At 52.1% G+C, this 12,578-nt stretch overlaps 2 protein-coding genes across 2 annotated transcripts; one reads left to right on the top strand and one right to left on the bottom strand.

The window, feature by feature from the left end:
• Window positions 1-415: 415 nt before the first annotated feature.
• LOC127309395 (desmethyl-deoxy-podophyllotoxin synthase-like) lies at window positions 416-1,986 on the bottom strand. Its single transcript, XM_071822380.1, has 2 exons — window positions 1,126-1,986; window positions 416-1,033 (listed from the first exon to the last, which is right to left on the bottom strand). The coding sequence occupies exons 1-2, from the start codon at window positions 1,804-1,806 to the stop codon at window positions 416-418; spliced, it is 1,299 nt and encodes a 432-aa protein (XP_071678481.1). The 5' UTR covers window positions 1,807-1,986.
• A 5,517-nt stretch (window positions 1,987-7,503) lies between these two features.
• LOC127310130 (uncharacterized) lies at window positions 7,504-12,578 on the top strand. Its single transcript, XM_071822379.1, has 3 exons — window positions 7,504-7,562; window positions 11,650-11,939; window positions 12,018-12,578. Exons 1-3 carry the CDS (start codon window positions 7,504-7,506, stop codon window positions 12,461-12,463), a joined length of 795 nt encoding a protein of 264 aa, XP_071678480.1. The 3' UTR covers window positions 12,464-12,578.

Here is a 12,578-nt window from a genome sequence, read left to right as displayed (position 1 = left end):
CATGTGGCACATATGATAATAATCTCATGTTACACCGAGAATATGCACCCACACAATGGTTTGACTCTGGAACAGTCCCTATGAACATGCACATATAGCCGAAACACCCAAGGTTCAACATAAGAACATGCCTTTTGGAACACAAGACAAGTACTTTATTCGAAATTAAAACTGCAACATGTACAACTTTTTTATGTATGGATACATGAATAAAGTTGTTGCAACTGAAAAGAAATCCAAACTTGAAGAAGAAAAGCACATATGGATTGACAAGGACAAATATGAAACATATATATATATATATATATATATATATATATATATATATATATATATATATATATATATATATATTTATTTATTTATTTATTTATTTGTATATGTAAGAAAGTTGCCGATAAGGAAACTAGTTTCATCAGGGTAGCGGAACGTGGACAGTTGCACGCAACAACAAATCCATCTTCTTACTAGCGGTGATTCCAAAGCCTTCTGTCATGTCAAGATTACTAGGAAGAATACCATCTGGGAGAGCCCAGTCAAAATAGAACAGAAGACTTGCGAGAGCGAGCTCAATATTCGCGATCCCAAATTGCATCCCTGGGCACATACGCCTCCCGGCACCAAACGGTATGATCTCAAAGTTATTTCCTCTGAAATCTTTGGCACTACCCAGAAATCTATCGGGTAGGAATGACTCCGGTTCGTCCCAGTATTCCGGATCCCTTGAGATAGCCCAAGCATTCACGATAACAGTAGTGCCTTTGGGCACGTCATAGCCGAGTATATTACACTGTTCTTGGCACTCCCTTGGTAGTAGGAATGGCCCAGGAATGTGCAATCGCAAGGTCTCCTTGATGATACAACGCAAGTAGCTGAGGTCATCTAGACCCTCCTCGGCCACCTTCATTTGGCCCATGAAGGCTCTCCTTACCTCATCTTGTGCCCTAGACATCACGCTAGGGTTTCGCATCAACTCTGCCATTGCCCACTGTAGCGTTGTTGCTGGTGCCTCGCTTCCCCCTGCAAAAAGATCCTGTGTTCTTTTTCCTGTTGGTGAAACCATGGGTTGCTTGAAAAAAATTGCCTATATATAATACAACTGGAGTAGAGCTATTAATAACTTACGAAAATCACAGCTTTGATGTTGTCCATTGTGAGGGGGAACTGAAGGTTGCCTTCTCGTTGGACCCTCAAGAGAACATTGACCAGGTCTTCCTGCTGTACTTCCTCTGACGATCTCTTATGGGGATGATCGCCTATGACTCCTTCCATGAACCCTAACAAGGAGTCCCGAAAGACCTCTGCCCTATGCAGTGTGCTGCTCATAACGCGTACTAGCCTTGACGAGGGGAACAAGTCAGGTAAGGTGAAGCCACCAACAGCCTGCACCGCCCCACGGACATAACCGAGTAAGGTCTCGTTCTCCTTGAACCGTCCTCCCATGATGCAGTGCACCGTTGTGTCAGTCACGTACATGGAGATCATCCTGCTCAGATTCACAAGCGGACCCGACTCTGACGCGGATGAGACGGACCGGATGAACCGGATCACCTCCTCTTCTCGGATGGGACGGAATGAGGTTATGCGCTTGGCGTTCAACAGCTCAAGGGTGCAAATCTTGCGGAGCTGCCGCCAGTGGTCACCGTACGGCGCAAGCGCGATCCCCTGGCCACGCCCGAGGAGGACCTTGGCAGATGAGCTCAGTGGCCTTGTGCAGAAGATGTGGTCGTGCGTCTTCATGATCTCTTTGGCGGCTTCGGCGGTGGAGGCGATGATCACTGGAACCTCACCGAACTTGAGGAGCATAAGAGGCCCATGGCGTCGAGAGAGGTCTTGTAAGGCACGGTGTGGGAGGGCACCCAGAAGGTGGTGGAGGCTTCCGACGATGGGGAGCTTCCATGGGCCCGGGGGGAGCCGCAGATCATGGTTGGGCGAGCCAAAAGTAGCTCTGAATAATCGAATGATGTACACAAGTGGAAGAAGAGCTAGCAAATAGTAGCATGCAACAATATCCATGATTGGATAGCAGCACTATGGAGATGACTAACGGGGAAGGATTGGATTTCTGAAACTCAAGTAATCACAATATATATAGTGTGGATTTGGTCCCCATGGGTGTGTTGCCCACCCTCCATCCTCCCGTTCGTGGCATGCAGCAAGATTCGGGGGTAGATGCACAGAAGAGGCCTTTGGTCCCAAGCAAATGTCCCACTGCTGAACCAAACCGGGTCCAATGCCCCCATTGGACCCGGTTCGTTTCTGCCCAGGACGACCCCACCCGCTGGCGCCTGTCCTGTAGCGGCCTTTGGACCCGGTTTGTCATACAAACCGGGACTAAAGGGTCCACCGCAGGGCGCGGCAGGCCGTGTCAGTCGTGGGGAACCCTTTAGTCCCGGTTTGTATGACAAACCGGGTCCAAAGGCCCCCCTCTGGCTATATAACCTTGCCCCTGCCCAAGTGTGAGCCACACTTAGCCATTTTTTCACTATCTTCACAAGAGGGGTGTATTGCTTTCCTCTCTTCTTCACATGCACAAGAGGTGTTCGATGAAATGCTTAAGAGGATTTGCCACTTGAGTTTACGCAAATCAAGCCACACTTAACTTGCTTTTTTCTTCTTCATCGAGGTTAACAACTTTATCCTTTTCATCTGCAATTGATAAAATGCATGTGTATATATACATCGTGATGTTCTGTAATGGTTTTGATCAGCTTAATTATATCATGCAGATGAATCGGCAATGGATGTACATTGACCGACGGTTTGACGAGTTCATCGCGGGCCTGGATAATTTTATGGCCGTGGCGGAGGCAAACAAACATGGTGGCTTCATGTATTGTCCATGTGTGGACTGCAAGAATACCGTAAATTACGCTCGCTCGAGTCTCATTCACAGCCACCTTCTCGCGATCCGGTTTCATGCCCAAGCATTACTATTGTTGGACCAAGCACGGAGAAAGAGGGGTTATGATGGAAGACAATGACGAAGAGGAAGAGGATGATGACGGTTATCCCAATTTCCCCGAATACGATGATACCGCAGTAAGGCAATGAAGACAATGAAGTAGAAGATCAAGAGGCACCAGATGAGCCTGCCGATGATGATCTTGGCCGGGCCATTGCCGATGGAAGGAGAGAATGTGAAACTGAAAAGGAAAGGTTGGCCTTCGACAAGATGATAGAAGATCACAACAAATTGTTATACCCAACTTGCGAAGATGGCCATAAAAAGCTAGGCAAAGACACTCGGAATTGTTGCAATGGAAGGCAGAGAACGGTGTCACTGACTCAGGATTTGGAAAGTTGCTGACAATAATTAAGAGGAAGCTTCCAAGGGGTAACGAATTGCCCGCCCGTACGTACGAAGCGAAGAAGATTGTCTGCCCTCTAGGATTAGATGTGCAAAAGATACATGCATGCATTAATGATCGCATCCTCTACCGTGATGAGTACGAGAATTTGGATGCATGTCCGGTGTGCACCGCATTGCGGTATAAGATCAGACGAGATGACCCTGGTGATGTTGAGGGCGAGCGCCCCAGAAGAGGGTTCCCGCCAAGGTTATGTGGTATGCTCCTATAATACCACGGCTGAAACGCTTGTTCAGAAATAAAGAGCATGCTAGGTTGTTGCGATGGCACAAAGAAGACCGTAAGAAAGACGTGATGTTGAGGCACCTGCTGATGGCTCCCAATGGAGAAAATGGATAGAGAGTTCCCAAACTTTGCACAGGATGCAAGGAACTTACGGTTTGGTCTCGTGACAGATGGCATGAATCCTTTTGGAGAGCAGAGCTGCAGCCATAGCACTCGGCCCGTGACTCTTTGTATATATAACCTTCCTCCTTGGTTGTGCATGAAGCGGAAGTTCATTATGATGCCGTGCTCATACAAGGCCCGAAGCAACCCGGGAACGACATTGATGTGTACCTGAAGCCATTAGTCGAAGAACTTCTACAGCTGTGGTCCCTAGCAGGTGTACGTGTGTGGGACGAGCACAAGCAGGAGGAATTTGACCTAAGAGCGATGCTTTTCGTAACCATCAATGACTGGCCTGCTCTTGGTAACATTTCAGGACAGTCAAACAAGGGATACAATGCATGCACACACTGTTTACATGAGCTCGAAGGTGATTATTTGGAAAAAGGTCAGAAGGTCGTGTACCTGGGGCATCGTCGATTTCTTAGGCTTACCCATCCCGTAAGAAAGAAAGGCAAGCATTACAACGGTGAGGCTGATCACCGGAGGAAGCCTCCCCATCGTGATGGTGTTGATATATTTGGTATGGTCAAGGATCTAGATGTAATATTTGGAAAGGGTCCCGCGGACGGTCTGTTCCGAATGACGATGCCGGACACGCGCCCATGTGGAAGAAGAAATCTATATTTTGGGATCTACCCTATTGGGAAGTCTTAGAGGTCCACTCTTCAATCGATGTGATGCACGTGACGAAGAATCTTTGCGTGAACCTGCTAGGCTTTCTGGGTGTGTACGGGAAGACAAAAGATACACCAGAAGCACGGGAGGACCAGCAACGTTGGAAAGACCCCAAAAAGCTGCATGAGAGAGTTAAAGGACGTCATTTATCCAGCTACGCTCTTACAAAAGCAGAGAAGGAAATATTTTTTGAATATCTTAGCAGTATCAAGGTCCCGTCTGGCTTCTCCTCCAATATAAAGGGAATAATAAATATGGAGAAGAAAACATTCCAGAACTTGAAGTCTCATGACTGTCACGTGATAATGACACAGTTGCTTCCGATTGCATTGAGGGGGCTTCTACCGGAAAATGTTCGACTGCCCATTGTGAAGCTATGTGCATTCCTCAATGCAATTTCTCAGAAGGTAATAAATCCAGAAATTCTACCGAGGTTGCAGAATGATGTGGTCCAATGTCTCGTTAGTTTTGAGCTGGTGTTCCCACCATCCTTCTTCAATATTATGACACATCTCCTCGTTCACCTGGTCGATGAGATTTCCATTCTCGGTCCTGTGTTTCTACACAATATGTTCCCCTTCGAGAGGTTCATGGGAGTCTTGAAGAAATATGTTCATAACCGTGCTAGGCCAGAAGGAAGCATCTCCAAGGGCTATGGAACAGAGGAGGTCATTGAATTCTGTGTTGACTTTATTCCTGACCTTAAGCCGATTGGTGTTCCTGAATCGCGGCATGAAGGGAGACTAAGTGGAAAAGGCACGCTAGGAAGGAAATCAATGATATGTAGGGACGGGATTTCTTTGACTCAAGCACACTACACAGTCCTGCCGACATCTTTAGTCCCGGTTGTACCCACCAGCCGGGACTAAAGGTTACCCACACGTCCTTATCCCACCGACAGTTTTGTTAGATGACACAAAAAAGGATCTTTAGTCCCGGTTGTACCCACCAGCCGGGACTAAAGGTTACCCACACGTCCTTATCCCACCGACAGTTTTTGGCGCCACTGCGTTCCCGCCTATTTTTCTTCCCGCGCTTTCCACTGCTTCCCGCCTCCGTCCTCCCGCCATTTTTTCACTATATATATGTTGGCTTGGCCTCCATTTACATATCACATCTAGACTCATATCTGCAAACCTCATCACCAGGTCACATGGCTTCCATCGTATCTCTAACCCTCCGGGAGGCGGAGGCGCTTTGCGCGTCGAACTACCCCTGCCCGCCGGGCTACCGCGTCCCTACCGGCTGGTTGCTGAGCGTCGGAGGGGTACCGGTCCCTCCTGTCCCTCTAGGTGTGGCGCGCGAGATGGCCATCACGAACCACTACTACTTCGAGCTCACGCCAGAGCAGCGGAGGAATCCTCAGTGGCATCCCGACTACAGCCCGACTTGGGAGAGCTTCTTCATCAATCGGCGTGAGAGGGCGCTCGCCAGGCACGAGGAGGGCGGCCCGCCTCCTTCGAACTTCAACGAGGCTGGCCGTCGGCTGTGGTGGCGCGACCGAACTCTCCAGGGCGTCATGGCCCACCGTGGCCCCCGCCTGCGCTACCCTCAGTCCCAGCCCACGCGTGCTCTCCCGCCGAGGTTTGACTACCGCGACCCCGATGCCAGCGACGATGATGACGGCGACTACCACGACTACAGTGGCGAGTACTATAGGGCTAGGCACGAGTATGACTGAATGACTCGAACAGTCGAATCTGGCCATGTATCTTAATTAATTTTCAGTTGAGCTAGGCACGAGTACTATAGGGCTAGGCACGAGTACTATCTGGCCATGTATCTTAATTAATTTTCAGTTGAGTTCTGTACTTTAATTCCACATGTAATCTGGCGGGAAACTTTTCTCATCATCAGCGTCTGCCACAATGACTTTATTGAAAATACAATAAAATAGATAAACAACTAGTCTAGTCGATCTACTCGTCGTCGGAGGTTGTCTCGGTCCAAATGTCGTCCCACCGAGGGTCGTTGTCGGCCCAAGTTGTATTCGGGTTATCGAGCTCGAACACGGCGACGGCCCGACGATGGCGCCTGTTGGACCTGCGTTGTGCCCGGAGGTCAGCGAAGAACGCGGCGGTGTTGTCGACGTCGTTGGGGAACTGCGCCCTCCACTGGCGCATCAACTCCTCGTCGTGCTCGGCGATTGCGATCCGGCGCTGCACCTGGCGGTGGCGGCGACGGTCCTCGTCGCCGACGAGGCACGGCGTCGGCGCGAGGAACTCCGCCTCCTCTAGCGCTTCCACGTCTCGGCAGTTCATTTCGCACCGTGGCCGCCGAAATCGCCATCCGGCCGCGTCGTACGCGCGCGCCGCCAGCTCCGGGGTGTTGAACGTGCCGCGGGGGAGCCGAAGCCACCGGCACGCATCTCGGCGTAGAACCTACCGTTCGGCCGCGCTCGGACGCCACGGAAACCGGACGAGCCGCGACGGCGCGGCGGCATCCCGGCGACGAATGAACGGAGGCGACGGCGATGTGTGGTTCCGCACGCACGCGGCGCTTTATAGCACAGCGACGCGGCAAGTTTGGCGACAGGTGGCGCGGGGAAGCGGCGGGGCGTGGCACGTGGAAGCGGCGGCGACAGGTGGCGCGGGAAGCGGCGGGCGTGGCACGTGGAAGCGGGATCTACAGCCGCACGGCGGTGGCGGCGGGCGAGGCACGTGGAAGCGGCGGCGACACGTGGCACGGGGAAGGGACACGTGTGGCGGTGGCGGTGGTGGGCAGTACACGGCGGTGGCCCGTACATGGCGGTGACGGTGGTGGCCAGGCGGTGGCGGTGGCGGTGGTGGGCAGTACACGGCGGTGCCGACGGGGGCCCGGACACGGCGGTGGGGGTGGCGGGCAAGACACGGCGGGGGCACGAACATGGCGGTGACGGCGGGCGAGGCACGTGGAAGCGGCGGCGACACGTGGCACGGGAAGGGCAAGACACGGCGGTGGCCCGTACATGGCGGTGACGGTGGTGGCCAGGCGGTGGCGGTGGCGGTGGTGGGCAGTACACGGCGGTGCCGACGGTGGCGATACACGGCGGTGGCGGTGGTGGGCAGTACACGGCGGTGGCCCGTACATGGCGGTGACGGCGGGCGCGGCACGTCGCAGCGGCGGCGACCCGTGGCACGGGGAAGGGTCACGCGTGGCGGTGGCGGTGGGGAGAGGCACGTGGAAGCGGCGGCGCCCCGTGGCACGGGGAAGGGTCTGGGTTGGCGGTGGCGGTGGTGGCCAGTACATGGCGGTGGCGGTGGTGGGCAGTACACGGCGGTGGCCCGTACATGGCGGTGACGGTGGTGGCTGGGCGGTGGCGGTGGCGACAGTGGCCACTACACGGCGGTGGCGGCGGTGGACACTTGTGGCATTGCGGTGGCTTTTTTTCATTTGAAATAAGGCGGGAATGAAATTTTTAAAAAGTGGTTTGGACCCGGTTTGTATTACAAACCGGGACTAAAGGCCTTTTTTTGCGCGCAGCGAAACGCAGCAAAAATGGCCTTTAGTCCCGGTTTGTATTACAAACCGGGTCCAAAGGTTTTTGGACCCGGTTTGTAACACGACCGGGTCCAAAGGGGGTATAAAAGAAAACACTTCGTCTCCGCGGAGATCAATCCCGCGGAGACGGCAACAGTGCCGCCAGGCTGCCGAATCGCCGCCGGCCGCCGCCGCTCCCGCGCTGCCGTTGCCGTCGTCGCGCCACCGCCTCCGCCGCCGTCTCGCCGCTGCCGGGCGCCACCGCTCCGCCATCGCGCCGCCGACCGCGCGCCGCCCGAGCCGCCCGCGCGCCCACCGCTCGCCACCGCGTCGCCCGCGCCGTCCGCCACCGCGCCGTCCGCCACCGCGTCGCTTACGCCCGCCCACCGCTCGCGGCCGCCTCCTCGCGTCCGCCGCGCTTCGCCACCTGCCGGCTGCCGGCCACGCCCACCTCCGCCGCGGTAAGCGCCGCCATCTTCTCTTTTTTTTATTTTTTTTATTTGTTAGATTAGTTAATTTGTTAGGTTAATTATATAGAAACAATAGTTATAAAAAAAGTTAGTACAATTAGTTAGAAATTTAGTTAGAAAAAAAGTTAGTAAAATTAGTTAGAAATTTAGTTAGAAAATTAGTTAAAACAATAGTTAGAAAAAAAGTTAGTAAAATTAGTTAGTAAAATAGTTAGAAATTTAGTTAAAACAATAGTTAGAAATTTAGTTAAAATAGTTAGAAATTTAGAAAAAAAGTTAGTAAAATTTAGTTAAAATAGTTAGAAATTTAGTTAGTGTTACTGTTACAAAAATAGTTATGAGGGCTGCCGCGCCGGTAACCGCTACGCTCGCGATGGCGCCCCCCAAATACGGTAGTGCCGACGCCCCTGCCGGCGCCCCCAAAATAGAGTATGTAGTGCCGGCGCGCCGGTAACCGCTACGCTCGCGATGGCGCCCCCCAAATACGGTAGTGCCGACGCCCCTGTCGGCGCCCCCAAAATAGAGTATGTAGTGCCGCCGCGCCGGTAACCGCTACGCTCGCGATGGCGCCCCCCAAATAGGGTAGTGCCGACGCCCCTGCCGGCACGCCCAAAATAGAGTATGTAGTGCCGGCGCCCCCCAAACGGTAGTGCCGGCGCCGACTAACATAAAAGTAGTGAATTTATTTTTTAATTTATGTTAACGTTGGTACATATATATATATGATTTGTTTTCGTAGCTACGATGCCGCGACAGCTGCCGCGCCGTGGTCTGACTCTTCTAGAGGAGATGGAGCAGATGGGGGAGGTCCGGGACTGGGCTCCGCCGGGGTGGCACTGCGAGGTCTTAGCTTCCGGGTCGCGCACCTTGGTGCGGAATCCGGGTCCCGTTGTCGACCCGGATATTCTTTGGTGGAGGTCTTATGGGCCACGGTCGTTTCAGAGGGAGCCGGCCCTGCCGGAGGAGGTAGCTCAGCGCATTGAAGCGGAGGACCAGCACGTTCGCCGTTACATGTACGCGTTAGACAACATGTATAGGACCGGATGGAGCATTATGCGGGGATCTCATGTTAGCTATGCTCCCGTTGTTGTTCCGTGGCTTTGGGGGCACACCCAGCGCGGCTCAGGACCCGGTCGGCGCCCTCTAGGACCCGGTCTGCGCGGTTGAGTGGTTGTAGTAGTGATTGATATGTATTAGGGTTAAATAAACATGAACCCGATATCTATGTATGCATGTAACTGCAGTATCTGCTTTCAGCACTATATTATCGATCCTTAGTTAAGAACTACACATATGTAACTCCATTTTCAGTTTTCTGCATTATCCTTAATTTGATCATATGATGGTTCCTATGTATAGCTTGCAGGTCGTTGTAGAAAGCATGGACAGAGATGAAATTCAAGAAAATTTCATGGAGGAACTCATAGCAAACGGTACTCTAGATGATCGCGACGACGACGTTATTCCAGATGATGGCGGTGACGATGTCACCGCAACTTATTTGAATGACTCCGGTGAGGGAGCGGAGGATATTGAGGAAGAAGATCCTAGTGGCGCCGGTGAGGAACAAGATCATCATAATGGCTCCCGAACTGTAGTTATCACCGAGGTATATAAATTAATTAAGCCGCTGTTGATCGACTAGATGCATTAACTAATGAAATTGTACTGACTATGAACTATTTCTTTTTTAGCCCTCTGGATCGAGCACTTCTTCTGTAAAGTCGAGGAAGCGAGGCCCGGCCAAAAAGTTGGATGACGGTGTTAGGCACGACATCACCCACATCGAGAAGGATGGTAAACCGATTGCTCCAGAGAAAGGTGCAAAGTCATTTATAGCTCAATGCAGAGTGCTTGTTAGGGACCACGTCCCGATCACCGTTCGAGAATGGCACAAGCCGAAGGGACTAGTGCTGTCTGCAGAGGAAGAAGCTCAAGGTCTTTATATCGATGATGTAGCCAAAAACAGCATTATGAACAAGCTCATGTCACATTTCAACATAGTACCCGAAGAGGGGGGTGACGCTGAAAAGGCCAAGATGGAGCAGGCCCTCCGCGAGTTTGGCAAGAAGAAGATGGCCGAACTATTCAAGAGCCACAAGAAAAGATTGCGCCGCCTTATCAAGTTAAAGAAGACTCCGGACAGTGAGAAGGTAAAAAATCACTGGGACGAATTCGTGAAGTACAAAGACGGAGTCGAAGAATTTTTGAGAAGGTCGGAAATAAATAAGGCAAATGCTGCGTTGAAGCTATATCACCAAATTCTGGGTCCAGGTGGATACAGTGGCTAACCGTCCTAAGTGGCAGGCAGCTGAGGCGGAACTGACCAAGAAAGGGATCAGATTAGGGACACACGGTTGGATCGAACGGTGCAAGGAGTGGTTCTACGGGATTGGGGGAACGTTGGATCCAGAAACAGGGAAGTGCATCTATAAGAAAGCTCATCTGAAGGTTCCCATTGATGCCCTGGAAAAGCACATAGGGACGTGGAGGCGGGGTTGTTCCAGCCCGAAAGAGAGAACGATGAGCTGACACGCGCCCTTGGGAACAAAGAACACGGCGGACGAACACGAGGCACAAAGAGCTCCGTTCGTGGAAGTATGGCTTTCCCGCGGAAAGGAAGAGATTTCCCCGATAAAAGCCATGAGAGGAGGAAGGCAAGGGAAACAGACCGCCTGGCTAACTTAGAGGAGGGTATGAGCACCATGCAAGCCCAATTAACCATGGTAACCCAAGTACTTACATCTCAGATGGCTCGGGGGCAGGCTGTAGATCCTGCACTGCTCAATGCCCTCGCCCCGCTGCAATCTCAACCACACCGGAAAAGCAGCGTGGCTTCCTCTCGGCAGGTAGATAATGATGATGATGATGACCAGGTGGTCGAGCCTCCTCGCTACCCCCCCGTGGATGATCTCACTGAGAGCCGTCCTTGTGAGCTGCATGTTAAAGTTTTCAACCTATCCTTCAAGGCGGCGGTCGGCATTCTCTTACCTACAAGGTCTTACCATTGCCGTCCGGTCCAAGACGACTTTGCTGTTGTGATGGTGGATGAAGTGTTGAGAGAGTATGAGGGGTTGGTGCTTGAGCACCCTGCAGGTGAAGATGGGGAAATCAAAGAACTGGGAGAAGCCCGTAGAACCACCGTGCAATGGCGGAAGGAGAACATTGTGTTTCCAGGTGAGAAGCCAACAAGCAGGCCACCTCCGCCTCCTCCGCCACCTGTGCAGTCTCCTCCGCGTGATGATTCTCCTCTGCGCGATGATGATTCCCCTATCCATGACCAGTCTCCTCCGCGGGAAAATACTCCGCCGCCTCCTCCTCCTCGAGAATCAAACCGCCGACGCACTGGCTCAAAAACTTGAGCAAAGTGAGGCGGCTCGCAAGAAAGCCGAACTCGCTGCTAGCAAAGCCAAGGTCGAAGCTGATGAAGCTAAGGCGAAAGCTGCTGGTGTCGAGGAACTGCAGAAGAAACTTGAGGATGCGACAGCTGCCTTGGATGAGCACAAAGCTGCACAAGCTTCTCGTGACGAAGGAATCCTCAAGCGTTTGAAGTCGCAAAGTCGACGTACTCTGAGTAATATTATCAATCCCTTTTATTTTACTGCACTTCCTGTTTCTTGGTTGTTGACTGATGTCTTGTCTCGTGTGGCAGCCCAAACAAACCAGGATTTTGATCTGGATAATCCTGTCAACGATCCTCTCCTTGACGCACTTTCTCTTCTGGAGTTTCACGGGCGCGAAATTCGTGAAGGCGTGGCAAATGCTAATGCAGGATTGTCAGCGTTGTTCCCTTATTTCTTCCCGAAGAAAGAGGAACCCGCAACTTTCCTTAACCTCGCCAAGATGTTTAATGCTTCGGAAGACCTGGGATTGAAGATGCGTCAGGAGAATATGAAGGTTGCTGTCGAGAGTACTGTTGCCCTGGTTGCTGATAGCCAACAGACGCTTGATTGGATGGAGGTTGGCGACACCAGTCAGATAGAGCAGTCAAGATGGAGGTCGCTGATCAAGGCGGCCAAGCCCAACACGAAGAAGATCTTGGCGTATCTGGGGATCAAGCCAGCTTCAACTCCTAGCTCCTCGAGGCCGGAGGTCTAGTTGCATGCCTCTGTTTTTCTTTCTGTTTCTTTTGCTTCTGTCGCCAAAGTAGTCATTTGGCGACACGTACTTTCTTAACTCCACTGTAATGCCCTTGTAATTATTCCAAGAGATT

Source organism: Lolium perenne, chromosome 6 (assembly GCF_019359855.2).
Source record: "Lolium perenne isolate Kyuss_39 chromosome 6, Kyuss_2.0, whole genome shotgun sequence".
Taxonomy (NCBI): Eukaryota; Viridiplantae; Streptophyta; class Magnoliopsida; order Poales; family Poaceae; genus Lolium; species Lolium perenne.
Note: the sequence above shows the minus strand (reverse complement) of the source record. Positions and strands in the feature narration are given on the sequence as shown.

What these genes read in the sequence shown, in the direction of transcription:
- LOC127309395 (XM_071822380.1), bottom strand. Translation starts at nt 1,806, where the DNA reads ATGCTCCTCAAGTTCGGTGAGGTTCCAGTGATCATCGCCTCCACCGCC. An exon ending in ACATCAAAGCTGTGATTTTC is followed by an intron (nt 1,034 to 1,125) that starts GTAAGTTATTAA and finishes AAAAGAACACAG; the next exon opens with GATCTTTTTGCAGGGGGAAG.
- LOC127310130 (XM_071822379.1), top strand. Translation starts at nt 7,504, where the DNA reads ATGGCGGTGACGGCGGGCGCGGCACGTCGCAGCGGCGGCGACCCGTGG. An exon ending in GACCCGTGGCACGGGGAAGG is followed by an intron (nt 7,563 to 11,649) that starts GTCACGCGTGGC and finishes ATCCATGACCAG; the next exon opens with TCTCCTCCGCGGGAAAATAC. An exon ending in GCAAAGTCGACGTACTCTGA is followed by an intron (nt 11,940 to 12,017) that starts GTAATATTATCA and finishes CTCGTGTGGCAG; the next exon opens with CCCAAACAAACCAGGATTTT.